The 27618-nt window shown below is 59.0% G+C and overlaps 2 protein-coding genes across 3 annotated transcripts in view; one reads left to right on the forward strand and one right to left on the reverse strand.

The window, feature by feature from the left end:
* Positions 1 to 443: 443 nt before the first annotated feature.
* On the forward strand, positions 444 to 11150 carry MEIS3 (Meis homeobox 3). Its single transcript, XM_036416339.2, is given in 14 exon segments — positions 444 to 468; positions 1415 to 1424; positions 1426 to 1638; positions 1840 to 1999; positions 2094 to 2144; positions 2859 to 2909; positions 3065 to 3214; positions 5949 to 6060; positions 6247 to 6395; positions 7110 to 7186; positions 7385 to 7443; positions 7553 to 7636; positions 8026 to 8094; positions 10710 to 11150. Coding segments are annotated over 13 exon segments (1191 nt in total). The 3' UTR covers positions 8076 to 8094; positions 10710 to 11150.
* A 10958-nt stretch (positions 11151 to 22108) lies between these two features.
* The window catches only part of DHX34 (DExH-box helicase 34), a 29510-nt gene continuing 24000 nt past the window's right edge, over positions 22109 to 27618 (reverse strand). The window contains exons 12-17 of one of the 2 annotated variants that reach the window (XM_036416391.2): positions 27269 to 27386; positions 26048 to 26154; positions 24175 to 24480; positions 23093 to 23269; positions 22796 to 22927; positions 22109 to 22397 (exon numbers count right to left, since the gene is read on the reverse strand). In XM_036416391.2, coding sequence (XP_036272284.1) covers positions 22266 to 22397; positions 22796 to 22927; positions 23093 to 23269; positions 24175 to 24480; positions 26048 to 26154; positions 27269 to 27386 — 972 coding nt within the window. In that variant the 3' untranslated portion in view covers positions 22109 to 22265. Of the gene's footprint in view, positions 22398 to 22788; positions 22928 to 23092; positions 23270 to 24174; positions 24481 to 26047; positions 26155 to 27268; positions 27387 to 27618 lie in introns of both variants that reach the window. The other variant, XM_036416390.2, reaches the window with a different exon arrangement.

A 27618-nucleotide genomic window follows, 5' to 3' on the forward strand; every position in this document is an offset into this window, starting at 1 on the left:
ACTCACACACACTCACACACACACACTCACACACACACACTCACACACACACTCACACACACACACACACACTCACACACACACTCACACACACACACACACTCACACACACACACTCACACACACACACTCACACTCACACACACACACTCACACACACACACTCACACACACACACACTCACACACACACACTCACACACTCACACACACTCACACACACTCACACACACACACTCACACACACACTCACACTCACACACACTCTCACACACTCACACTCACACACACACACTCACACTCACACACACACACACACACACACACCCTGACCCTCAGACCGGAGACCTGGGTCTGTCTCCCCTCTGGACCGTCGTCCCACACTTCAGGCGTCTCTGATGGGACTTACGTCCCAGTCCAGGGTCCAAGAGCAGGCCGTTGGACATGGCCTTCAGCCCCACACAGCTCCGTGGGGCATGGAGGGTCTTGGGGGGCTGGGAAATGAGGGGCATGGCTGGGACACTTGGGGGGCAGTGCAGGTTCCTGCGGAGGGAGAGGGAGAGGGAGAGGGAGAGGGGGAGGGAGAGGGAGAGGGAGGGGAGAGGGAGAGGGAGAGGGAGAGGGTGAGGGAGAGGGAGAGGGAGAGGGAGAGGGAGGGGAGAGGGAGGGGAAGGGGAAGGGGAAGGGGAGGGGGAGGGGGAAGGAGAGGGGAAGGGGGAGAGGGAGAGGGAGAGGGAGAGGGGGAAGGAGAGGGGAGAGGGAGAGAAAGCGGGGGAGAGGGGAGAGGGAGAGGAAGAGGGGGAGGGGAGGGAGAAGGAGGAGGGACAGGAAGAGGGAGAGGGAGAGGGGGAGGGAGAAGGAGAGGAAGAGGGGGATGGAGGGGGAGAGGGAGAGGGGGTGTGGGAGGGAGAGGGAGAGGGGGAGGGAGGGGGGAGGGAGAGAGGAAGGGGAGAGGGGAGGGGGAGGGAGAGGAAGAGGGGGAGGGGAGGGAGAAGGAGGAGGGACAGGAAGAGGGAGAGGGAGAGGGGGAGGGAGAAGGAGAGGAAGAGGGGGATGGAGGGGGAGAGGGAGAGGGGGTGTGGGAGGGAGAAGGAGAGGGGGGGAGGGAGGGGGGAGGGAGAGGAGGAAGGGGAGAGGGGGAGGGGGAGGGAGAGGGAGAGGGGGATGGAGGGGGAGAGGGAGAGGGGGAGGGGGAGGGAGAGGAAGAGGGAGAGGGGGATGGAGGGGGAGAGGGAGAGGGGGTGGGGGAGGGAGAAGGAGAGGGGGGAGGGAGGGGGGAGGGAGAGGAGGAAGGGGAGAGGGGGAGGGGGAGGGAGTGGGAGAGAGAAGGGAGAGGGGGAGGGAGAAGGAGAGGGAGAGGGAGAGGGGGAAGGGGAGGGAGGGGGGAGAAAGGAGGAGTCTCAGGCCCAGGGCAGGAGGGTTCTTGCGCTGCTGATGCCTCCCTCGGGTCTCCCCTCTTCCCTCCCCAGTACGATGAGCTGCCCCACTACCCAGGCATCGTGGACGGCACTGCGACCCTGGCTGGCTTCTCGGAGGCGGTGCCTCCCGCCCCTGGAGCCCCAGGGACCTTCGGCCCCCACCGGCCTCCCCCTGGCCTGGATGGTGATGGCCTGAAGCAGGAGAAGGATGAGATCTACGGGTGAGTGGGGGCAGGGCGCAGGGCCCGGGGGGGTCTCAGAATTCAGGCCTTCCTCTCTGGTTCTTGGCCCCTCTAGACTGTCTCTCTCTCTGATTCTGTCTCACTCTGGTTCTCTCTCTCCATCTCTCCCCTCTGGGTCTTCCCACATTTCAAAGGGCCCTGCCCTCTCCCCATGAGGTCTCTCCTCTCCGCTCCCTCCAGACACCCGCTCTTCCCGCTGCTGGCCCTGGTCTTTGAGAAATGTGAACTGGCCACCTGCTCGCCCCGCGATGGCGCGGGGGCGGGGCTGGGCACACCCCTGGGCGGTGACGTCTGCTCCTCCGACTCCTTCAATGAGGACATCGCAGCCTTTGCCAAGCAGGTGGGCACCCGCTGCATGCCAGCCCAGCCCAGCACCACAGGGAGGGCAGGCGGGCGACAGTGTGCCCTCCCTGGCCTCTCCCCCCCACCCCCAGGTCCGCTCCGAGAGGCCCCTCTTCTCCTCCAACCCAGAACTGGACAATCTGGTGAGGCCTGCACCCCCCATGCCCGCTCCCGCACGGGGGTCGCCTGTCCTGCCCTCCAGAGCCTTGGGGTGGGGTGTGGGGCCCACATTTCCACACCGTGATCATTGTTGCCCCTTGGCGGTGCAGTATGGCCTAGACTTGAGAATGCAAGGGACTTGGCTGCCAAGGAGAGAGGAGAGGGAGAGAGCAAAGCAAGAGAAGAGAGGAAAGTGGGGGGTGGGGGGAGAATGCCCTGGGTTCAATTTCCCAGCTCCTGCCAGCGCTTCCTATTGGCTGAACCCTTTGGCAAAGGACTCTGGGAAATGTAGTTTGTAGGTGAAGGGTGGGCCCTGAGGGCAAGCAGGCAAAGGAGAGGGCATTGTTCTTGCGGCTTCCCTGTGTTCACTCCTCTTGTGATGGATCCTTCTCTGTCTCTTGCTCCGCTCTGTCTCTGACACGATCTAACGCTATTCCCGGGATTCTGGGTCTTTGTCTCTCTCTCTCTCTCTCTCTCTCTCTCTCTCTCTCTCTCTCTCTCTCTCTCTCTCTCCCCGTGCCTGTATCTCTCTGCGGTTCTCTGTGCTCCGTCTCTCCTTCCTTGTCATCCTATCTCTTTCTCTGCCTCTGTCTCTTCTCTTCCCTCTTTCGCCCCCTCCTCCTCCTCCTCTTCCTTCTTCTCTCTTTTCCTCTGTCTCCCTCCCTCCGCCCCCTGCCCTCTCCCTGCCTCTCCTTCAGATGATACAGGCCATCCAGGTGCTGCGGTTCCACCTGCTGGAGCTGGAGAAGGTGAGTGCTCCTCAGGCCCCTCACACCCTCTCTCGCCCCCGTCCCCCTCCTCCAGCCCCTCCACTCCCCTCAGGCTCTCTCCCCACCCCACCCCCTTCCCACACACCGCAGCCCTGGCCCCCGGGTGGCCCCCCCAGTACCCCGTGCCCCCTCAGGTCCACGACCTGTGCGACAACTTCTGTCACCGCTACATCACCTGCCTCAAGGGAAAGATGCCCATCGACCTGGTCATCGAGGATCGGGACGGCGGCTGCAGGGAGGACCCCGAGGACTACCCTGCCTCCTGCCCCAGCCTCCCGGACCAGGTGGGCCAGCCAGGCAGCGGGTGACAGCATGAGGACACGCACACGGCACACACGCACGCACATGCGTACACACAGCTTGAGGACATACACATGGCACACCCATGCACACGCATGTGCACGCATCTTAACAGCTGAAGACACCACCATAGACTCAGCTACGCCCACACCATTCCAGCCATTCTCACTCATGGCCAGTGACGGCCTGCACCATATACCCAGCTGCATCGTAGACCACACAGCACGGTTACTCTGTGTGTGTGTGGGGGGGAGTGTGTGGTACACATGCAACTGCCACACAGACGGAGTTGAGCCACACGGCCCCAGACTCTGCCACACGATCAGATACAGCGACACCAGACTGACCGCAGGGCCTGCACGCCCGCAGGCACACGCTCCCTGACCACCTGACAGTCTCCCCGCAGCAGGTGCGCGCGCACGCACACACACACACACACACACACACCGGGCCACTCCGTCTCTGAGACAGCCGGACTACAGTTTCATCTACAGCCACACGACAGCCCGGCCATGTGGATCCCAACCAGGACCACACCCTCAGGACGGTCATCCTCTCAAAACACCCAGCGATTGTACAGCCTGACACCCGCACCCAGAGGCAGGCGTGCGGCCGTGCCCCACCTGGCGTGGGTGTGCCTCACGCTAGTCACAGATGGGCTCCGAGGACCCTCTGCCCACAGCCCAAAATATCCACCCAGTCAGTGAGGGCCACGTGCGTGTGACAACTGGTTACAGCTCACTCAGAGACACAACATGTTCCTTATCTTAAAAAAAAAAAAAAAAAAAAAAAAAAATATATATATATATATATATATATATATATATATATATATATACATTTTTTTTAATTGATTTTTTTACAGAGAGGAAGGGAAAGGGATAGAGAGATAGAAACATCGATGAGAGAGAAACATGGACCAGCTGCCTCCTGCACACCCCTTGCTGGGGATGTGCCCACAACCAAGGTACATGCCCCTGACCGGAATTGAACCTGGGACCCTTCAGACAGCAGACGGATGCTCTACCCACTGAGCCAAACCGGTTTTGGATATGGAGACATATATATATATATATATATATATATATATATATATATATATATATAGAGAGAGAGAGAGAGAGGAGAGAGAGAGAGAGAGAGAGAGAGCGAGCTAGAAAAATAGAAACATCAGTGGTGAGAGAGAATCATTGATTGGCTGCCTCCTGCACGCCTCTCACTGGGGATGGAGCCCAGTGCCCCGACCTGGAATCGAACCGTGACCTCTGGTTCATTGGTCGATGCTCAGCCACACAGTCCAGGCCATATTCCCTATCTTCACACAGACCCCGACTCCCTCCCTCAGCAATTACCACCGACAGAGCCACTGAGCTGCCCGCCCGCCTGAGCAGGAATCAGGACCACCTCACACTGTCTCACGAATAGGACAACCGACAGCCACACCCTTGATGGTCGTCAGACGCAGCCACCCCCCCCCGCCCCGCCCTGCCATCTCCGAGAGCGACAGCCCTGCTCAGAACCCACCGCCTGTCTCAGCTCCACCCAGTCGCAACCACGCCTCAGCCACCTCCGTCCAGCCACAGCCATGCCAGCCGGGCACGGACGTAGGCACGCACACAGCCACGGCCTCAGGCCAGCTTCTCGCACCCCAGCGTGGAGGCTCCCCCAGCGCAGGGATCGAATCCAGCGCTGCCACAGCTTCAGGGACAGTCACATCCGCCCTGAAGCCGGCAGACCCGAGGGCCCTGCATTTCACACACAGGCCCCCCCCCCCCCCAATGCACCCATGCACGATTGCACGCCCAGGCCCAGACTGCAGAAGGTCCCCCTGAGCTGGGCTGTGGGCCCCAGGACTCAGATGACAGTGGGGAAGGGCTGTTACCAGGCAGCGGGCAGGTCAAGGGCCATCCCTGGGGCCGGCCGGGCACCCCAGGGTCCCTGTGGCTGTTGGCACCCCTCCCACCGCCACTCTGCCTCCCAGCGTTGAGCAAAGAAGTCAAGGTGCCGTCTCCCTGCAGGAGGCTTGGGCTCGGACGCAGAGCGTGAGCCCAACACCTGGCCAAGTTCCTCCAGGAGCTGGGGTGAAGGGAGCGCAGTCCTGGGCTCCCCGGCTGCAGTTCCGAGGCCCCCAAGTCTCTAACTAACACTGAAAGCTGTTACCTCCTCCCCACCCCCCACCCCCGTCCCCCGCCTGTGCCCACAAGTTTAGTGCAAACTCATTTGGCAGCAGTGTCGGACCTGAACCAATGAGAGGCTATTTATAGCTGTTATTCATTCCACCTCGTTACATGCCCGTCCGTTTTGCCGCAGAAATGTCAATGAGCTGGGGTTATGCCGGGCCCAGACCCCACAGGGGTGCTGCGAAGCACTCGGCGGATGCGCTGTGCGCTGACTGACTGTCTAAAAATGTGACACGTTCTGAATTCGGAACCCCTTCCGATAAGGTGCATGGGTCTGTGTAAGCTCGTCTCTGCTGAGTGACCCCCGTGCCTTCGTGCAAATGAACTCCCTGAGTTGCCCACACTCGGTGAGGTGGGGGCCAGTATCCTCTTCCATTACCCAGTTAGGGAAACTGAGGCACGGGGAGGCGCGGTGACCTGCCCACGGTCACTCACGCAGCCAGGGAAGAGGCAGGGACAGGCGTGCCACCCAGAAGCCCTAGCCCCAGAGCCCGTGGCCTCCGCTGCTGTGCTGTGACCCCCGACTCTTGTCTCCCAGAATCCTACCTGGCTTAGGGACCACGAAGACAGCGGGTCTGTGCGCCTGGGGACCCCGGGGCCGTCCAGCGGGGGCCTGGCCTCCCAGAGTGGGGACACGTCCAGTGACCCAGGTGAGAAGCTCGGGGGGGGGGGGGAGAGGGAAATGTGGGGGCCGGCCTGAGGACTGGAGTTAGACAGCACGTGGGACCGCCGAGGGGGCGGGGGGGGAGGGGTAGCGTCGTGGGTGCGGGTTCTGGGCCTCCGGTGTCCCGCCCTCGTGCCCACACGCACAGCCTGCCCCCCCCCCCCCCCCTCAGGAGACGGACTGGACGCCAGCGTGGCCTCCCCCAGCTCTGGGGGGGAGGACGAGGAGCTGGACCCCGAGCGGAGGCGGAACAAGAAAAGGGGCATCTTCCCCAAGGTGGCCACCAACATCATGCGAGCCTGGCTGTTCCAGCACCTCTCGGTGAGGGTTCTCCCCCCCAACACCCCCCCGAGGGCGGGCACAGAGACCGAGGCCCCGAGACACCCAGAGCCGGAGACGGAGGCGGGAGCACTGAGGGAGGGTGCCCAGGAGGCGGGGGCTGGCCAGGAAAAAGGCGCCCTGTGTGCCTGGTGCTGCTCGGGGCTCTTAACTCACTGAGCCCTTCCCTCCCACCCCACCCCACCCGCTCGGATGCCTGACCATCTGCCCTCCTGGTCACCCACCCCTCAGCCAGCCAGCCAGCCAGCCAGCACACTCTGTGGGGGCAGGGCTGTATCAGCTCCATTCTGCAGGGGAGAGGCCGAGACACAGGGAAGGGGAGGAGAGAGAGGAGAGAGAGGGAGAAAATGGGACAGGGAGAGCCGTGCACAGAACCCTGCCAGACTCAGAGGCCGGGCTGGGTTTCGCCTCCTTTCCCAGCGATGGAGCCCTGTCCCCAGCTTCGTCCTCCTCCCACCAATGAGAGCGGGCAATTAGCCTCTAATTGCGGGAGGAGGCGGGGCGCCCACGGGCCTAATTGCCCGAAGCTTGGCTCTGCTTCCCGGGCTGGGCCTGGGGGGGGGGGGGGGGGGGGAGGGGAAGCTCAGGCGCGCTGGCTCTTCCGGCCCCTGCCCCGGCCTCCAGGACCGGACAGGGCCAGGCCGCGGGGACCCGATGGTGGCCCGGCAGGCAGGTGACGCTTGCTGATGGCCACAGCACCCGTACCCCTCGGAGGAACAGAAGAAACAGCTGGCGCAGGACACGGGACTCACCATCCTGCAAGTCAACAACTGGTGAGGGCCCTGGAGGCCGGGGCGGGAGGCCGGGCGCTGTCCGCGGTGCTGAAGGAGACCGCCGAGCCCCTGGGAGACCTGGGCCTTCTTCCATTCCAGTTCTCTCTTCCCAGCTCTTCCTCTCTCTCTGCTCACCTCTGCCTCTCCCCTACACCCTCTTCACACCCTCCTCTATGTCCATGACCTCCCCGCCTCCAGGTTCATTAACGCCCGGAGACGCATCGTGCAACCAATGATAGATCAGTCCAACCGCACAGGTACCAGGGGGAGGTGGGGAGAGAGGGCCTAGTGCTCCCCGAGGAGTGCCAGAGCCCGGACCCACGCACCCTGGGGCTCAGGCTGCACCCCTAAACCCCTCTCTTGCAGGGCAGGGAGCAGCCTTCAGCCCTGAGGGCCAGCCCATGGCGGGCTACACAGAGACACAGCCACACATGACTGGCAGGCCACCCGGTAAGGCTCCGCCCCTTAACGAAGCCACGCCTCCAGCACCAGGCCCCGCCCCCTCTAATGAAGATGCTGAACCTTCAGGGTTTATGTTCATGAATAATGAAGACAGGGCCTCATTTGCATAACGGGGGAGCCAATTTCCGGGTGCCCGCCTATGGGAAGGCCCCACTTTCCCTTAAATGACCAGCATGGCCTTAAACAATTCTTTCCAAAAATCGGGACTTTTTTAAAATGCTGAGGGACGCGGGACAAATTGTTAAAAATCGGGACTGTCCCGCCAAAAGTGGGACGTCTGGTCACCTGAAGGAATCCGCTGAGACAGAAAGGGGCGGGAGGGACTTTGGTGCACAGGGGGTGCCTGGTGAAGACCCACTACCCTCTTTGTCTTCCAGGATCCATGGGGATGAGTGTGAACTTGGAAGGAGAGTGGCATTACCTATAGAGGCGGACTCGGGAGACGTGTGAGTGTCCGGGCGAGGGCTGCTGGGCTGGCGGCTGGGCAGCTCTGAGAGCCTCTGGACTCCAGTAACGGGCCGCCCAGAGCAGGGCAGTGTCGGTCCCTGAGCCGAGGGTTCTCCAAGGCTTGGGGGGAAGATGATCCATCCACCCACCCACCCACCCATCCATCCATCCTTCCATCCTTCCATCCATCTATACACACATGCATCCATCCATACATGGATACACACATGTCCTGAAATGCCACAGGTAGGGCCTGCTCTTTTTAAAAAAAATATACCTTTATTGATTTCAGAGAGGAAGGAGAGGGAAAGAGAGATAGAAACATCCATGATGGGAGAGAATCATTGATCAGCTGCTTCCTGCATGTCCCCCACCGGGGATCAAGCCTGCAACCTGGGCATGTGCCCTTGACCAGAATCGGACCTGGGACCCTTCAGTCTGCAGGCTGATGCTCTATCCCCTGAGCCAAACTGGTTAGGACAGGTCAGCTCTTGAGAAGATTCTGTGCTTGTGAAGAAGGGGACATCAAAACCGGTGCCACAATTGAAACAATAAAATGCAGGCTGACCTGGGGAGGGAGTTGTCCGCTGTCTCTGACATATCAGGGAGGACTTCATGGAGGAAGTGGCTTCTGGGCGGGGTATTGGAGCATGAATAGGAATCCCTGGGTAGAAGTTAGGGGTGAAGTAATAGGACACATTGCTCTTCACAACAACCCCAAGAAACTTATTATTTCCATTTTGCAGATGAGAAAACTGAGGCTCAGAGGGAAGAGCTCAGCTGTGCAGGTTCAACTCAGCTCAGAAAAGCAAAGGGAACCATATGTGCAAAGGCTGAGGGTTGAGAGGCAACCCAGACTTTCCAAAGCATAGAGCAGATTTTTTTTTTTAAGATCAAGTCTCTTTTTCCAACTTTTTTTTTTTAATATATTTTATTGAATTTCCACAGAGAGGAAGGAAGAGGGATAGAGAGCCAGAAACATCGATGAGAGAGAGACATCAACCAGCTGCCTCCTGCACACTCCCCGCCAGGGATGTGCCTGCAACCAATGTACATGCCCCTGACCGGAATCGAACATGGGACCCTTCAGTCTGCAGGCCGACGCTCCATCCACTGAGCCAAACCGGTCTCGGCTAGAGCAGATCTTGACCTTCTCTGCATTCAACCTCTGTGGCTGCCCTAACCGGTTTGGCTCAGTGGATAGAGCATCAGCCTGTGGACTGAAGGGTCCCAGGTTCGATTCCAGTCAAGGGCATGTACCTTGATTGTGGGCACATCCCCAGTAGGTGCAGAAGGCAGCTGATCGATGTTTCTAACTCTCTATCCCTCTCCCTTCCTTTCTGTAAAAAAATCAAATATTTTTTAAAAAGACCTGTTGCTCCCTAGTGCCCTCTGATGAAGTTGAAACTCAGTTTAGCATTCATTCATTCACTCATTCATTCATTCAACTCACATTCTCTGAGCACCTCTGTGCCTGGCTCTGTGCTGGGAACATGGCAGTCACCTTGACAGCCCTGCCCAGTTGGGGAGACAGACCCGTCTCAGACGGTGATGACCCAGAGGGGACAGGGTGGGATGAGGGGACTCTCAGGAGGAGCCCAGAGAAGACATCAGGCCCAGCTGGTGAGTTCAGGGAGTGCTTCCTGGAGGAGGGGACCTTGCAGCTGAGACAGGAAGATAGGAGGAGTGAGGCAGGGGAAGAAGAAACAGCATATGCAAAACGTCAAGGCTGTGAAACAGCCCCTCTCCGTCCCACACACACGAGGAGGGAGGTCTGAGCGGGTGAGTCAGTGATATGTTCAGGCCGCAGAAGGGCTGGGAGATGAGTGTGGAGACGTGGGGGGCGCAGGCTTGGGGGGCCCTGGAGGCCTGAGCCTGGGCAGGAGGGACGGACAGGTTTGTTCAGAGCCTGGCTGGTCAGAGGGGGGCTCAGCTCTGCTCTGACCGGAGTGGACAGGGGTGGCCTGGCCTGAGGGTCCGAGGACCTCTGGGACCAGGAGTGATGGGGCTCCTCATCCTACTTCGGGGGGGAAGGGGGAAGGGGGGGCGGGGGGCTGTCTTCTCTCTCTGCCTCTGCTGCCCCGCCCCCACTCCTGTTTTTGTCTCTTTGTCTCCCTCTCTCCTTTCTATCTTTGTCTTAACTGTCTCCTTATCTCTCTCTTTAAAAAAAAAGGGGGGGGGATTCTTTTTTCTTTTTAAAAAATATATTTTATTGATTTTTTTACAGAGAGGAAGAGAGAGGGATAGAGAGTTAGAAACATTGATGAGAGGGAATAATCGATCAGCTGCCTCCCGCACACCTCCTACTGGGGATGTGCCCGCAACCAAGGTACATGCCCTTGACCGGAATCGAACTTGGACCTTCCAGTCCACAGGCCGACGCTCTATCCACTGAGCCAAACCGGTCTCGACTCCTTATCCTCTTTCCAGCGCTGTCTCTCTCCCTCCATTTTGTTCTGATCCTCTCTCTTTCTCTCCCCTTCTCTCCCTTTCTCTCTCTGTCTCTCTCTGCATCCCTCTCACTGTGGGGCTGGTGGGGACTGCTCAGAAGGGCTGATGTGGGGGGCCAGGTCCCTCCCCACCTCCTGACGTGGCGTCTCCCTCCTCCCCGCAGACTCCAGCTTCTGAACTGTGACCTGCAGGCTAACACCTGGTCCCGGTCCTCACTCTGGCTTCAGGACCCCGTCTCCGACGGCCCTCCCACTCAACGCCTACCTCCCTGGGGCCCCGCCAGGACACGGGGCCTGAGCACCTGCTGGGGGGGCGGGGTCTCTCCAGGACAAAGACAAGGCCTCTAGGCTCTGCGCCCCACGTCTGCCCTCACCGCCGCCAGGACCCGAGCTGAGACCTGGGTCCTCAGAAGATGGTGGCTGGGCCCCTGCCTCCAGGTGGAATTGGGGGCGGGCTGGGGCCGTCAGGGGAGGAGGGTCACCTGGATCCGATATTTGGGGAGGTTCCCTTCATCCTCCCAGCCCACCCCCCTCCCGCCTCCTCCTACCTCCCTTCTCTAACGTCTTCTACCTTTTTTTAAATGATAAAGTCTTAAAAACAAAAAGCCACCAATTTGAGTTCTGACTTGTTTGTTTTTTTAAGTTTTTGTTTTTATTGATTTTTTTAGAGAAAGAGGAAGGAAGAGGGAGAGAAACATTGATCGGCTGCCTCCTGCATGCCCCCTACCAGGGATCCAGTCTGCAGCCTGGGCATATGCCCTTATTGGGAATTTAACCAGCAATCTTTTGGTGCACAGGACGGCACCCAACCCACTGAGCCATACTAACCAGAGCCAATTTGAGTCTTTGTGTCTAAGATTCAAATTCTCATCCATTTGAAGCTCATAGAGCACTCATTACAATGACAAGTAATACTCTTTATCCTGCTCAGCCCCTGGGCACTCCATATGTATCAGTCAGCTATTGCTGTGTAACAAACAATCCCTGAACTTTTTTTTTGTTTTGTTTTTTTGTTTTTTTGGCTCAACACGCCTACTCCTTTATAGCTCGTCATTTTATGGGTTGGTATCTTAAACCAGGCTCAGCGAGGCAGGTCTTGTGTTTCAGCAGGGCTCTCTTCTGTGTCTGTGGCAGGGACAGATCCACAAGGGGGCTCTGGTTCTGGAGGTCGGCTTGCTGGCAGCGGGGCCAGCAGGCTGTGGAGTTTGTTCACGTCGTAGAGGCTTGACTGGACTCCAAGAGAGAGCAGAAGGGCCTGAGCCCCCTAGGGGCCCCTGCTCAGATCCGGCTCGCGACGATCATTCTCTTAGGCAGGGAACGTCACAAGGCCAGCCCCAGGGAGAGGAAGGAGACTCTTCCCTTCTTGGGAGGAGCTGCAAACTCACGTGGCCAGAGAGGGTGCTGGGAGGGGTGAGGAATCCGGGCCACTCTGGCTTCAGTCTCCCACACCGTGGCTTCCAGGTCCCTGTCTCCATCTGTCCCACGGGAGCCACGATCAGCCTCCCCCATTGAAAGTGGTGCCCACAGCCGAAACCAGTGTGGCTCAGTGGATAGAGCGTCGGTCTGCGGACTGAAGGGTCTCAGGTTCGATTCCGGTCAAGGGCATGTACCTTGGTTGTGGGCACATCCCCAGTAGGAGGTGTGCAGGAGGCAGCTGGTCGATGTTTCTCTCTCATCGATGTTTCTGGCTCTCTATCCCTCTCCCATCCTCTCTGTAGAAAATCAATAAAATATATTTAAAAAAAAAAAAAAAAAGAAAAGAAAAGAAAAAGAAAAGAAAGTGGTGCCCACAGACCTGGGCTCAGACCCTGCCCCTGGGACATACTGGCTGTGGTACCTCGGACAAGGGACTTCCCTTCTCTGGGTCTCAGTTTCCACATCTGGGAAGTGGGGGCAGGAGCCACACCCACCTCACCTCTGTGGTGCTGAGCAGCGGAGGCGTGGCAGGAGACGTGCTGAGAACGGGACCTGGCACGCAGTGAGCGCTCAGAGGCAGGAGTCATTCTCTGTAACTAGACCCGTGGTCGGCAAACGGCGGCTCGCGAGCCACTTGCGGCTCTCTGGCCCCTTGAGTGTGTGGCTCTTCCACAAAATACCATGGCCTGGGCGAGTCTATGTTGAAGAAGTGGCGTTCGAAGAAGCTTAAAAAATGTGGCCCTCAAAAGAAATTTCAATCGTTGTACTGCTGATATTTGGCTCTGCGGACTAATGAGTTTGCTGACCACTGGGCTGGAGAAACGGCAGCCCAGAGCTGACGGGTGCCTGGAAACAGGTGAAGAGCAGAGGGAGCAGTTCTGAGACTCAACGGCCTTGCCGAAACCGGTGTGGCTCAGTGGATAGAGCGTCAGGTCTGCGGACTGAAGGGTTCCAGTTTCGATTCTGGTCAAGGGCATGTACCTTGGTTGCGGGCACATCCCCAGTAGGGGGTGTGCAGGAGGCAGCTGGTCGATGTTTCTCTCTCATCGATGTTTCTAGCTCTCTATCCCTCTCTCTTTCTCTCTGTAAAAAATCAATAAAAATATATTTAAAAAAAAGAGAGAGAGAGAGACTCAACAGCCTTCACCTATCATTCATTCATTCATTCATTCATTCGGGCCCAGGTATTTCCCGGGCACACTCTTTGCTCATCACTTCAGTGAACAAACCAAACCCTAGGGGAGCTGAGGTCCGGGGGAGCAGGGGGGTTAGGGGGAACGGGGGGACCCGTGTGGGCCGAGTAAATGAGTGCGTCCTGGGCTCTGCTGGAAGCTGACGGTGGCGCAGGGCAGGGGATAAACTTTACGTGTTTATTTACCCTTTCCTAGCACGCATGCTGTGCCAGGCTGTCCAAGAGCTCTATCCTACCAGCCCGGTAAACCCACCGCCCGTCCCAGGAGCTGAGAAAATCACCGTCCTCTTTCCCAGGAGAAAGCCAAGGCCCAGAGAGGCGCAGCCACGTGGCCAGGGCCACACAGCTGGAGAGTGTGATCCTCTGTTAGACCAGGACTGCCTGGCAGCTTCGGGGCCTGTGTGCTGACCACTCTGCTCAATGGCCTCTCAAAAAAAAAAAAATAGAATCTAGCCCTACCTAGCCAATTTTGCCCAGTGGTTAGAGCGTCAGCCTGGGGACTGAAGGGTCCCGGGTTCGATTCCAGGGACTGAAGGGCACATGCCGGTTTTCGGGCTCCATCCCCAGGGTGGAGCATGCAGGAGGCAGCCGATCAATGATTAATGATTCTCATCATGGATGTTTCTATCTCTCTCCCCCTTCCTGTCTGACATCAATGAAGAAATATAAGAAATATATATATAAAATCAACCCCGCGCCCCGGTGGCTCAGTTGCTTGGAGCGTTGTCCTGTGCACAAAGGTTGAGGGCTAGATTTGCTGGGGGCATGCAAGAGGCAGCCCATCTCTCTGTCTCTGTCTCTGTCTCTCTCTCTTTCTCTCTCTCCCTCCCTCCCTCCTTTCCTCACTCTTTAAAGTCAATAAAAATATATACATCTTTGCGTGAGGATTAAAAAAAAGGGATTTAAGACTGTGATTATATATATATATATATATATATATATATATATATATATATATATATATATTGTTTTCAAAGAGGAGAGGAAAGAAGAGGGGAGGAGAGGGGAGAGAGATAGAGACATCAACGATGAGAGAATCATTGATCGGCTGCCTCCTGCACATCCCCTACTAGGGATTGAGCCTGAAACCCAGGCGTGTGCCCCGATCAGAATCAAACCCGGGACCCTTCAGGCCGCAGGCTGACGCTCCATCCACTGAACCAAACCAGCCAGGGCGACTGTGATTTTTAAAATATATATATTTTTTATTTATTTTTTACAGAGAGGAAGGGAGAGAGATAGAGAGTTAGAAACATCGATGAGAGAGAAACATCCATCAGCTGCCTCTTGCACATTCCATAGTGGGGATGTGCCTGCAACCAAGGTACATGCCCTTGACCAGAATCGAACCTGGGACCTTTCAGTCTGCAGGCTGATGTTCTATCCACTGAGCCAAACCGGTTTCAGCGACTCTGTGATTTTTAAAGGGCCCGACGAGAGCTAGTTTCTGGGTTAGATACTGGTTTGGGGACTGGTTAGTGTTTACCTCTCCCCAGACTCGCCCAGGACTGAAGGGGGGATGATGAGGCACAGACAGCGGGAAGGACTTCCACCTGTGCCCACCCCCGCCCCCCGCCCTTGAAGGCCTGTGGGGACGGTTCTGGGGGGCGGGCCCTGCTGGCCCCAGGCCTGAGACCCGCGCGGGAAGCCAGGTGCCCGCGCGGGAAGCCAGGTGCCCAGGCAGCCTCTGCCCCCTGGCCCCTGGGAACAGGGGCTGCTGGGGGGAGAGGCAGCTCCCCTTCTCCCTCCTCCCTCACCTCCTCCCCACCTCCGCCTGCGCCTGGAAATGCCGCTCACTCAGTCCTCTCTAATTACACCAATTGGATGTGCCTGGGGAGGAGGGAACCTGGGCGGGAGGTTAATTGTCACTAAAAATACCTCGCCCGCCCGCTTCCTGGGGCGAGGAGCGGAGTTCCTGGGGCCGTTGGAGTGAGCCGGCTGAGTGGGACGGCCTGCCTGGGGGTGAGAGGGGACCCCACGGGTCTGCGGTCGGTCTGCGGGGAGGCTGGTGTGCTGGGGGGCAGGGCCCGGCCGCCTGGAGTCTACGCCTGTGGGACGTGGTGTAGCAGCTGCTGCTGCGACTCAGGATGCTGGGGCCCAGGGGCCGCTGTGGGGAGGGCTGTGGGGAGGGCTGTGGGGCCGTGGGCCGCTGTGGGGCCGTGGGCCGCTGTGGGGCCGTGGGCCGCTGTGGGGCCGTGGGCCGCTTTGGGGAGGGCTGTGGGGCTGTGGGGAGGGCTATGGGGCTGTGGGGAGGGCTGTGGGGCCGTGGGCCGCTGTGGGGAGGGCTGTGGGGCCGTGGGCCGCTGTGGGGAGGGCTGTGGGGCCGTGGGCCGCTGTGGGGAGGGCTGTGGGGTCGTGGGCCGCTGTGGGGAGGGCTGTGGGGCTGTGGGGAGGGCTGTGGGGCCCGTGGGCGCCATCAGGAGTGTGGCCACTGCTGGGCCTGCCGCTGAGTGGGGTGTGGGTGTCCTGAGGGATGTCTGGGTCCCTGGCTGGCTGGTTGGGGGTTACGCCGTGCTTTGGGGGAGGGTGTGTGTGTGTTGGGGAGGGTGTGTGTGTGTGTGTGTGTGTGTGTGTTGGGGAGGGTGTGTGTGTGTGTGTGTGTGTGTGTGTGTTGGGGAGGGTGTGTGTGTGTGTGTGTGTGTTGGGGAGGGTGTGTGTGTGTGTGTTGAGGAGGGTGTGTGTGTGTGTGTGTGTGTGTGTGTGTGTGTTGGGGAGGGTGTGTGTGTGTGTGTGTGTGTGTGTTGGGGAGGGTGTGTGTGTGTGTGTGTGTGTGTTGGGGAGGGTGTGTGTGTGTGTGTGTGTGTGTGTGTTGGGGAGGGTGTGTGTGTCTGTGTTGGGGAGGGTGTGTGTGTGTGTGTGTGTTGGGGAGGGTGTGTGTGTGTGTGTTGGGGAGGGTGTGTGTGTGTGTGTGTGTGTGTGTTGAGGAGGGTGTGTGTGTGTGTGTGTGTGTTGGGGAGGGTGTGTGTGTGTGTGTGTGTGTTGGGGAGGGGGTGTGTGTGTGTGTGTGTGTGTGTGTGTGTGTGTGACTTGTTGACTGGGCGTTGCTGTGTCTCTGGGTGGGATTGTGCAGCCACGCGGGCCTTTCCGGCTGCCCCTCCTGGTGTCCATGGCACTGCCTGTGTGTGTGACGTGGAGCCTCTTGGGAACGGTGTGTCCTGGACACGGTGATGGGACCCTCCAGCTCAGGCACCATCAGGGCCTGCGGAAGGCGCCTGTGTTGTGGCAGCCTGACTGAGCTGCAGTTCACACACACACACACACACACACACACACACACACGGTGAGATCCACCCGCTAAAGCATGTGCGCTGGCACGGCTTCAGATCCGTCGCAGAGCTGTGCCTGTGCCGCCACAGTCAGCCAGAAGGAGACCTTCTGCCCTCGGCAGACACCCCCTCGGCCCCCAAACCTGCGCAACCACCCGTCCACTTCCTGCCTCTGTGGATTCGCCCATCCGGCATTCCGTTCCGTGGAATCTGGTAATGAAGGGCCTCCTGGGGCTTCTCTCACTCGCATGTTTTCACGGTTCATCCACTGGCATGTCAGCACTTCATCCCTTCTCCTGGCCGAGTAACACTCCACGTCCCGGGAGGATGTTGAGCAGATCAAGGGTAGAGCTGGGTGTGTGCTTTGCCCTGTGGGCTGCCACGTGGAGGGCGGGTGAGAGGGGGGTGTATTGGTTGAAATGTGTCCCCAAAGAGAGAAACTGAAGTCCTGATTCCAGGGCCTGTGACTGATGGGGGCGAAAGAGACATTTTGGGGGGCTAGCAATCCGAATCTAGGCACTGCCCCTTTAATTGTCTGATCCCATTCCAGAGAGGCCATAAACCATCCCCAGACGAAGTGATCAGTGCTGGCGCCAGGCCAGGCCCTTGGTGGAGGTTTCAAAGTCCCAGCACATGGAGCTCTGTGAGAACTTGTATAGGGTCAAAACCAGTGTGGCTCAGTGGATAGAGTGTCGGCCTGAGGACTGAGAGGTCCCAGGTTCGATTCCGGTCAAGGGCATGTACTTTGGTTGTGGGCACATCCCCAGTGGGGGTGTGTATGTGTGCAGGAGACAGCTAATTTATGTTTTTCTCTCATCGATGTTTCTAACTCTCTATCCCTCTCTCTTCCTCTCTGTGAAAAATCAATAAAATGTATATATTTTAAAAAGATCTTGCGTAGAGGGCCCAGAAAACCCCATATTTGGGAGACAAAGGACTGGGAAAGATATAAAAAGGGACTGCTTCCTCCATGCTGTTGCTCAGAATTTGAGAGAGATAGTCTGCTCTGAGCCCGCCGGTGTAATAATCCGTGTAACTCCATTTCTCCAAGTGTCGCTTGGTTTTTCTCTGGTCTCCTGTCACATGGCTGCGTCCTGATTTGGAAATTGGGTCTTTGCCGATGACAGAGCTAAGGCGAGCTCCTGAGGTGGGTCCTGATCTAGTGTGACTGTGTCCTTACGAATCAGGGGAACTGGGCACCAACAGGCACACAGAGAGAAGGCCAGTGACGACCGAGAATACAGCATCACGGCCGTGAGCCAAGCTGAGGGACACCAGCCCGGATGCTGAGAGAGGTCAAGTGGGGGTGGAGACTCCCTGCAGGTTTCAGGGGAGGCACAGTCCTGCCCACGGATCTTGATTTTGGAATTCTAACCTCAAGAACTTCCAGAGAAGTTTCCGATGCTCTGAGTCCCTCACACGTGGCCCTGTGCCTGTCAGCCTTGGGAAGCTGACCAGGGGGCGAGGGGGGCTGGGGAGATGGAGGAGCCAGGCCAGGACAGGGGGGTGGGAGGGGAGGAGGGGGCAGACTCGCAATCACTCAGGAAGTCGGGCGGAGAAAGACTATCAGGACATAGGGTCACTTTTCAGAGAGGAGGGCACCATCCAAGCAATGCGTCACCTGACGTTCCCTGTCCCGCCTGCCTTGAGCTGATGTTCCCCACAGCTCATGGCAGGTGTGGGAGTGGGGGGCGGGGGAGGGGGGGAAAAACACAGCTGAGAGGAGGACGATGAAGCTGAGGGCCAGAGGATCCCAGTTGCAGGTCATTATTGGCCTTGAAGGAGCAGTTTCCCGGGAGGGGGAGGGGTGGGGGAGGGGGAAGGGGAGAGGAGAGGGGAAGCGGGAGGCAGAGGCCTGACGGGGAGGGGGTGGGAGACTGGGAGATGAGGGCGGAGTGCCCTGTGTGAGCCCACAGGGTTCATGTCGGGCGAAGCCTGGACAGCCCAGGTGTATGATGATCAGCCAACTGCATTGTGGTCTGTCCCAGATGAGCCCAATGAGGAAATGTCCACCCGCAAACAAAGGAGAAAGCTCTTGTTGAAAAGAAAGAAAGAAAGAAAGAAAGAAAGAAAGAAAGAAAGAAAGAAAGAAAGAAAGAAAGAAAACTTTGGCTGCAGTCAGGAAGAGGGGAAGAAACACCTACATCATCCTCTATGTCTGTGCTTGGATTTCTCCCGTGAGAAATGGTCCCATTCCTCCCTGAGGTCCCAGCTGAGGGACCGGCCAGCACATCCTGGTTGGACATCCCTTGAGGGGGTCCCAGATTGGAGAGGGTGCATGCTGGACTGAGAAACAACCCCCCATGCACGAATTTCGTGCTCCGGGCCTCTAGTCTATATATATATATATATATAAAAGCCTAAGCAACCATTAGGACCAGTCGTGATGACACACACTGACCACCAGGGGGCAGAAGCTCAGTGGAGGAGCTGCCTCCTGGTGGTCAGTGCGCTCCCACAGCCAGCCTCCCGAGGCCGGCCAAGCTCCCACGGTCCCTCCCCCGGGGGACTGGGCGAGATGGTCCCTTTTGGCCCCAATGGCCGGCCAGGATGAGGGACCCCACCCGTGCACGAATTTGTGCACTGGGCCTCTAGTAAATAAACAAACAAGAAAATGAAAAGATAAGTGTAGCCTTGGAGAAAATATTCACAATATATATATTTGATAAATATGTTTCTATTTAAGGAAATATATAAATTATATTGCCCAATTGGCATGGCTCAGTGGTTGAGTGTCAACCTATGAACCAGGAGGTCACGGTTGATTCCCTCGGGATCAGGACACATGCTCTGGGTTCCAGCTCAACCCCCAATAGGAGGCTGATCAATGATTCTCTCTCATCATTGATATTTCTATCTCCCTCTTCCTCTCCCTTCCTTTCTGAAATCAAATATATATATATATATATATATATATATATATATATATATATATATATATGAAAAATATAAACTATATATAATATAACTTTCAAATCAATAAGACAAATAGCCCCTTTATAAGAGACAAAATATTGAATATAAACTACAAAAAGCATATCAATGGTTAATAAGCTCTTGAAAAACTGCTTGACACCATTGTCATAAAAATGCCATTAAAACCAAAATAAATATCATTAGAACGGCTTAAACAACAGCTACTGACAACCCCATCGCTGTGTGTGTGCTCTCAGACACCGCCGGTGGGAGCACAGATTGGTAAACGGACTCTGTAAACCGATGTCAAAGAATCCGCTAAAACGGAACACGCGCCAGTCCCAGGGCCCAGCAGCTCGGCTCCTGGACACCGGCTCCCCCGAAACGCATGCGTTCGAGCAGGTGCTGAGTCCGAGCAGCGTTTCCGTAACGGAACCACGCCACCTCCCATCAACAAAAGGATAAACGGATTCATTCTCACCACAGACCGTAAACCACAGCTCCCTGCAACAGATGCTGAGCAAAGGAAGAGCAGGGTTTTTTGTTTGTTGTTTTTTTAAAGTTCTCGAATGCTCCCCACCGGGCCCTGCTGTAGGGGCCAGGCTGTTGTCTCTCTGGGGGATTGTTCTGGGTGCTGGTGGCTCAGGCACATTTTTCTGGACGAACCCACCAGGCTGTTCACGTTGATTCGAGCACTTTCCTGTACACCACGCTCCAAGAGAAAGTCCGGAAAGACGGGAAGGCACCACACCGCGTCTGGAAAGATCCCGCTGAGCCGCCTGGCGGAGAAGCCGGAGGCGAGGAGGAAGGAAGTGCGGCTCCCCAGACTGGCCAGCAGTGGGCACCACCAGGCTCCTCCATCTGGGCCCACCGATGGGCGGAAAAGGGTGTCCGGGTTCACTTCTCGCAGGTGGGAGGACGGGAAGCCACAGCCCCGCCTGCAGTTCCTGAGCGAGTCGGACAGACCTCTCTCCCGGAAAAGGTGGTGAGAACTCGCCTCGGAGGGGCTGTGAGCCCGTTACCTCAGCTCGACAGCCGCCCGGACAGCCTCTCCCACAGGCTCCACGAGGGAGGTGGGCCAGAGACCGGGAGACGCCAAGGCTTCCGTGTGGACACTGGGTGGCCCTCCTCTGCAGCGCCCTCCCCAGTCCTCAGTATAAACACACACAACCCTGGGCCCGGCCAGGTAACTCATAGGGGAGAGCCGTGGTCAGCAAACTGCGGCTCGCGAGCCACATGCGGCTCTTTGGCCCCTTGAGAGCGGCTCTTCCACAACATACCACGGCCTGGGCGAGTCTATGTTGGAGAAGTGGCGTTAAAGGAAGTTTACGTTTAAAACATTGGGCTCTCAGAAGACATTTCAATGGCTGTGCCGTTGATGTTGGGCTCTGTGGACTGAGGAGTGTGCCCACCACTGGGCTAGGGTGAAGCTCGAGACCCAGAATGCATGCAGAGCGATCACAGACCGCGAGGGGATGACAGGCACCTGGGAGAGCCCGCACAGAACACACGACGGGCCCGGGACGACATGGAGGACGCGGCTCCCTGGCGAGGGGGGCCGTACAGCCGGTCCGGAAGGACATTTGGGAGAATCCATCCGGTGACCCGTGAACGGGACCAGTGGCCCCCCTTCCAGAATCTGACCCCCGATACGCGCGTATCTGTGAACGGCACACGCACAGGGGGAGTCACGCTGGCCGTCTGAGGGAGAAGAGGAGCCGCCTTCCCAGTTGGACGTGCGGCCGACCCTGAGCGCGCCCGCCGGACGCGGAGTGCGGGCTGCGCCCATGGCGGTGACCCCGCGTCCTGGAAAAGGCAGGCGTCCCCTCTCCACCCGCACGGCCATCGGTTACACCGGGCGCGGTGGGAGGACGCACAGCCCACTTCCCCGTGGGCGTGGGCACCGGGAGACAGCGAGGGAGGCGGGCCCTGGGTCAGACGGGGGCCCGGTGTAAAGGGGGGACCCATGGGCGTGGTGGAGAGCCCGTGCAGGGGGAGCGGGGCCGAGGAGGCGTGATGGCGTGGGCCTGGCTGGGTGCCTGGCACCGTGGGGCAGAGGCCTCCGGCCTGGGGAACCAGACCCCAGCCTACAGCTCACGCACCGGCTGGCGGAGGGGCTGGTGGAGAGAGGAGGGGGCGGCAGAGCAGTGTGTGAGATACAGGGCGGAGTGATGGCAGCCTCAGCTGGAAGCTGACCTCGCGGGAAGGGGCGGCCCAGGGACCCCCGAAGCGGCGTGGGCTGGTGACCCTGAGGCCCGTGAGGCCCGTGAGGCCGCGGAGGCAGCGGGACGAGGGAGCCGGGGCCCGGGGCGTGGTCAGGCCGGGGACTGGGTGAGCTCCCTGGGAGGGCGTGTGGACAGAGAGGCCAGGGCAGGACAGGGCGGCCACATCCAGCAGGGAGGCCCTCGGCCCAGGCAGGAGGCCCTCAGGGAGCGGGAGGCGTGGCTGGGAATCCAGAGGCCGCGGCTGAGCCGGCCCAGGGCCCTGTGGGTGCAGCCTGCAGTCCCCGTGAGCACGGACGCCCCCTCCCGGCCAGCTCTGGAAGTGCACAGCCCCTCCAAGGATGGGCCCTGCAGCGTCTCCCAGTTCAACGGGGAGCAGAGGCCCTGAGCAGACTCAGGCGACAGCAGGGCCAGGGACACCGAGCTCCTGTCCCGGGACCTGGGGTCCCTGCTCGGCCATATCTGCCCCGGGGCCCCAGGGCCAGCATGAGAGCAAGACCACGGGAGGACCCGCAGGGGGCGCTGCACCTGCTGGGTGACAGGACTAGGCCTAAAGGTCGGACTCAGAATGTCAGACTTTATTCACACCCTCCCCACTGTGTGCGGGGGGCGGGGGGGGGGGGCGGGGGCATCCAGACTGTAGTCCTGAGCGCAGGATGGGGTTCGGGTGGAGTCCGCGGCCCTGCCCCGGGCCCCCGCCGGCTGGGCTCACACGTGCTGCCTGCGGTGCCGCAGCACCTCCGTGGGCGTGAACAGAAAGTCCTTCTGGCAGGCCTCGCAGTGGTAAGGCCTCTGCAGGGCAGACGTCTTCTGCTGGGGCTCAGCCGGTTCCTCAGCCCCTAAGAGAGAGGAGAGGGAGGCTGAGGGGGGCTCCGCTGCAGGCTCCACCCACCCAAACCCGGGCACCCGAGGGGACTCTGGTTCTGCCTCCTCCAGGAAGCCTTCCTTGATTAACACACGTGCACAGACTGAGAGAGCCCTGGGGTGGGTCTGCCCGCTGCAGCATCCCTGGCCAACAACAGCGGATGCAGCTGCGGTAGGGACAGCTGTGGGAAGGAAAAGAACAAGAGACGCAGCCACAGAGAGACAGCGGCAGACAGAAAGAAATGAGTGAGTGGCAGCCCCCCAGGCCCTCCCCAACCCGGGCTCCGGGGTCTCTGTGACAAGAACCAGGGGGCTGATGTCAGTCCTGTGTCCGGAGGCTCAGACGCTCAGGAGGCCGCGGCCTTACCCGGGGGGCCGGCCGGCGGGGCCGCGGGGCAGGCCTGCTCGTGGGCGATGCGCTCCAGGGGCGTGAAGGGCAGGTGCAGGCCGCAGTGCGGGCAGGTCCAGAAGGTGCGGAGGCAGTCGCTGTACAGATCGGTGTCGCTCTGCGGGGGACGCGGTGTCAGGGCTGTGCCTCTGCCCTGCCCCCCAACAGCCAGTCCAGTTCCCTCCGCGAACCCCGGCGGCAGGCCCCGGACTAGGCTGACGCGTGGTGGGGGCTCCTGAACCCCATGTTCAGGGGCAGGAGAGGGGGGCCCGGGGCCGCTCACCGAGAGGCAGTTGTAGGTGAGGAAGTCGGTGACGGCGTAGCCCCCTTTGGCGGGGTGGGGGGTCAGGGCGGAGCTGCCGAAGAGGCCGGGGAGGCTGGGGGCGGTGGTGACGGTCTGGGGCCCCACGTACAGGTTCTGGGCTTCCAGCCCGGTGAGGCGCCGGAGGGTGTGGGGGACCTGTGGGGAGACGGGAGAGTGGGCCGGGCAGGAAGCGGACTGGGTTCCATGCAGCTGCCGGCCCTCCACTTCCCCGCCTGCCGGCTTCACGGCAAAGACAAAAGGAGTTCAGGAACTTGATTGTTTGCTTGGAGACCAGCAAGGCAGATACGACTGGGCTGAAGACGGGGGAGTGAGACGCGCCCAGCAGTGACTGGCGCACGTTCTACGGAAAGGATCTCCCAGAGGCTGGCTTCCTGTCAGGATTAAGACAAGCAGCGACTGACTGGCTTCCGGTTCGCCGTCAGACTGGAGTGTGGAGGTAATGCTGAAAAGCACAGGACTCAAGGTCTGATAACGGAAACTGCTGACAGTGCAGCCAAGAGTGCAGAGGATCAGCCAGTTTGGGTGTAATAAGCCTGACCTGAGGCTGTGGCTCACCTCCTTCCGGGCCACGTCCTGGTGGCTACCTGGCCACGGTGAAGGCAGTTCACACGTGGTCCAGGAGCGCCTGACACAGGACGCGGCTGCTCAGCTGATCGACAGAGGGACTGCGTGGCTCTAGACAAGCACGGCGAGGCCGCCCGTTGCTCCCACAAGAGGGGACTGGTGTCCAATCTGCTCTCCATGAGTAAGTACCTCACAGCCCCTCACACCCCACAAGTCCTACCACTGCGCGCACAGGAGCTGCTCCATAAGCAGGCACTGAATCAGGGCTAGGGCTAAGGGTGTGGTCTCTGGAGCCAGGCACAGGGTCAGATCTGGCTCCCCCCGTCACCAGGGGTGACCTTGGGCTTGTCATCACCTCCCTGTGCGCACATCAGGCGACCTGGAAGCTGTGGTAGACACACACACACACACACACACACACACGCACACGCACACGCACACGCACACCCCACCCCCAGCCAAGGGGGCGGTGGTACCTTGGCTGCTGTGAACTGCAGCAGCTCTCTGCTCAGGGCCACCACCTCCTGGCGGCTGACCGCAGCCGCCGCCGCCTCCTCCTCCTCCTCCTCCTCCTCCTCCTCTTTCGCCACCTGCCCCCGACGGGCCTGACGGGCCAGCTGCCGGTCCAGGGCACTTTCCCAGCGGGCACGGAGCCGCAGGGAGGCCGCCAGGAGCCGGACTGCACTCTCACTGTCGGCAAGCCGGAGCTCCAGCCAGCCGTCAGCCACCAGGCGGGAGCAGTCACCATTGGTGTCCAGGGACCGACTGAACAGCAGCAGGGACTGGAAGAGACGAGGCAGAGAACAGGCAGTGGGTGAGTGGCCCCCACCCGCTGGGTTCCGGCCGAGCCATTCGTTCATCCACCCACCTGTCCATCCATGGATCTGTTCATCCATCTACCTGTCCTTCTATTCAACTGCCCATCCATCTACCCGTCCTATCCACCTGTCCATCCATGGATCTGTTCATCCATCTACCTGTCCTTCTATTCAACTGCCCATCCATCTACTTGTCCACCCATCTACCTGTCCATCTACCTATCCTTCTATCCACCAGTCCATCCATCTACCTGTCCTTCTATCCACCAGTCCATCCATCTACCTGTCCTATCTCAGTGGTTAGAGCATTAGCCAACACACTGAAGGGTCACGGGTTCAATTCTCGGTCAAGGGCAAGTACCTGGGTTGTGGGTTCACTGCCCACCCCTGGTCTGGGTGCATGTAGCAGCAACCAGTTGATGTGTCTCTCTCACATTGATGTTTCTCTCTCTCCCCCTCTCTTTCTCCCTTTCACTCTCTCTAAAAAAGCAATGAAAAAAATACCCTCAGGTGAGGATTAACAACACAGCAAAGTAAATCATAGTAGCAGCAAATCTACTGAGTTCAGAGAACCTGAAGGGTTTCTCTCTTCCCTGGACATTCGCTGGGGCAGAGAGAAGGGGTCCTGTAATAGAACGCTTGTGACGTATGGCCCTGGCTCACTATATGGCTTAGGCAAATGTCAGCCCCCCACACCCTCTCTTCACATCTGTAGTGGGAACACGCCAGTCCTAGACCCGCAGGCTGGCCTGCAGGGAGCCACAGGTGTGGCAGCTGCAGGCACAGAGTCAAGCACATCTGCAACCTGAGCACGTCTTTGGCTGCCACCCATATCCAGCCACCGTCCCTCCTTCTGCCTCCTTGCCGGGCTCCCTGCTTCCAGCTGTGTCAGACTCTGCCCCAGCTCTGCTCAGAACCCTTCAGTCTCACCCGCCTCCCTGACCTTCTGTCTCTCTGACCTCATCTCCGGCAATTCTCCTCCTCACTGACTAACTGCTCCAGCTGTTCCCTGTGCCAGCCAAGCCTGCGTGTGCCTCAGGGCCTTTGCACTTGCTGCTTGGACACGTCTCCCAGGACTCCCTATGGCTTCTTCCCTCTCCCCCGCCCTCCCTTTGGGTCTTTGCTCCATCTGCCTTCTCAGTGAGGCCCGTCCAGATTGCCTTATTTCCCACTGGAACCTGTCCCGTACCCTCTCCCTGACCCCCATGCCCTCCCCCCCACCCCCACCCAAACCTCCCGACCCAATTCCTTTTAATTCCTTGGAACACTCATAGTGCTGTCCTTCGTTCACTGCTATCTCCCGCCCTCCCCTGCTGGCCGTCAGCTCCAGGAGAGCAGGGACGGGTCTTGCTGAGTTCACTGCTATGCCCAGCACCTTCTCTAGCTCCTAATATACGGCAGGCACTGCTATGTGAACGCACCAATGACAGACGGCAGCCGACCACCAGCCTGCGGCTGATGCTTGCAGCCAGCCGGGAAGGCAACTCCTCAGGCCCGAACCCTGGGACGCAGGGGCCACACGGGGACCCACCTGGAGAGCAGGGATGCGGACGCAGTTCACCAGGTACGGCTTGTTGGTCTCCAGCAGGGAGACGAAGGTGAGGAGCTGGTGCTTGCTGCTCATCTTGTCCTTGTCATCTGGAAGGAGCAGGAGGACGGCTCAGGCCCACCCTGCCCACCGCTGTCCCACTCAAACCCTGCATGGACCCATCCCCCGGGCTGCCTGACCCCAGCCATCTCCCCGTCCATAAGAAGCTGCTCACGTGTGTGTAACGAGAAAATATCTGTGACTTAGTTTTAAATACTTTGTCATAATGAACGTGGCTTTGGCTATTCGGTGACACTGAGAAATCAGAAGTGAGAGCAGCAGTGCGGTGATTATACTAAGTGATGTGATGGCTGGAATGTTTCAAATGCTCCAGCAAAAAGGAAGAAAAACTAAACGGTCATAAGTAAGGGCGGCAAACGCTGACAGCCATGAGGGCTTGTCTGCTGGGTGACAGAGTATGGACAATTTCAAAATTAAGGAAACAGAAGGGAAACTTGGCCGGGTGGCTCAGTGGGTTACAGTGTGGATCCCATACCCCGAGGCTGTGGGGCCGGTCCCTGACCGGGCACACACTGACCCGGGGTTCTCTCCCCACATCCTGCACAGAGGCAGCCAATGACTCAGAAATAATGGAACAAAACAATGTTTCTCTCTCCTTTCTCTAAAATCAATAAAAAAAAAATTAATAAAAATGAAAAAATGTAACAGGAAAGGGTCCACTGACTAGCAATGTACAGCAGTTAAACACGAGGAAAGTTTCCAGTTCTGTCTTTGTTTAAAATTACAAGCCTTATCTTTCTGAGTGACATTTACCATTTCAGTGTCCCTTTGCTGACAACAAGGAGAGTGAGCGGCGCCCCAGCCCTCGGACAGAGCGGCAGGTCGCAGGCCGGAAGCCTCGCAGGGCCACGCCGGCCGGGACTTTCCTGGCCGCTCCGGGGGCGGCTTTTCAGGCTTGGACTCGACTAGAAGGTAGGCTGGACCTACGCCCGAACTCTGCCCTCCACGTCCACAGGGGCCGGGAGAGCCCAGCCCGAAGGACCGATCTCAGCACAGGCTGGACACTGGGCCCTGCACCGCCCGCCGAGGTCCGCCCACGCGGCAGGTAAACCCACAGCCCCAGCCATTCTGGCTCTGGGCCCCGGCGAAGCCACGCGCGGGGAGGGGAGGTGGGGAGGGGTCGCCCCGCTCGGCTCACCGTACCTCGGCTCCCTTCGGCGGCCCTGGCCTCCGGCTCCTGCGGGTGCAGCACCTCGGGGCTGCTGGCAAAGACGCTCGTGGGGTGCAGCACGGCGCCCTGCTTGGCCTGGGTGTGGAAAATCTGGGCGCAGAGGGGGCGCCAGGTGACGGAGGCCCTCGGACGTGCTCTGCCCTCTTCCCGCCTCCCTGCCCACAACGCTTTCCTCCACCCTCCTGGCCAGGTCCCCCCGCCCCCCTCGGCCCAGAAGCCCCTGCAGGAGGGCCTGCTGGTCAGGGCCTCTCTGTGCTCCAGCCCCGGGCTCCCACTCCGGTCAGCCGTCTGGGAAAGTGTGAGCCCCTCAGGCAGGCCCAGG

Source organism: Pipistrellus kuhlii, unplaced genomic scaffold (assembly GCF_014108245.1).
Source record: "Pipistrellus kuhlii isolate mPipKuh1 unplaced genomic scaffold, mPipKuh1.p scaffold_m20_p_55, whole genome shotgun sequence".
Taxonomy (NCBI): Eukaryota; Metazoa; Chordata; class Mammalia; order Chiroptera; family Vespertilionidae; genus Pipistrellus; species Pipistrellus kuhlii.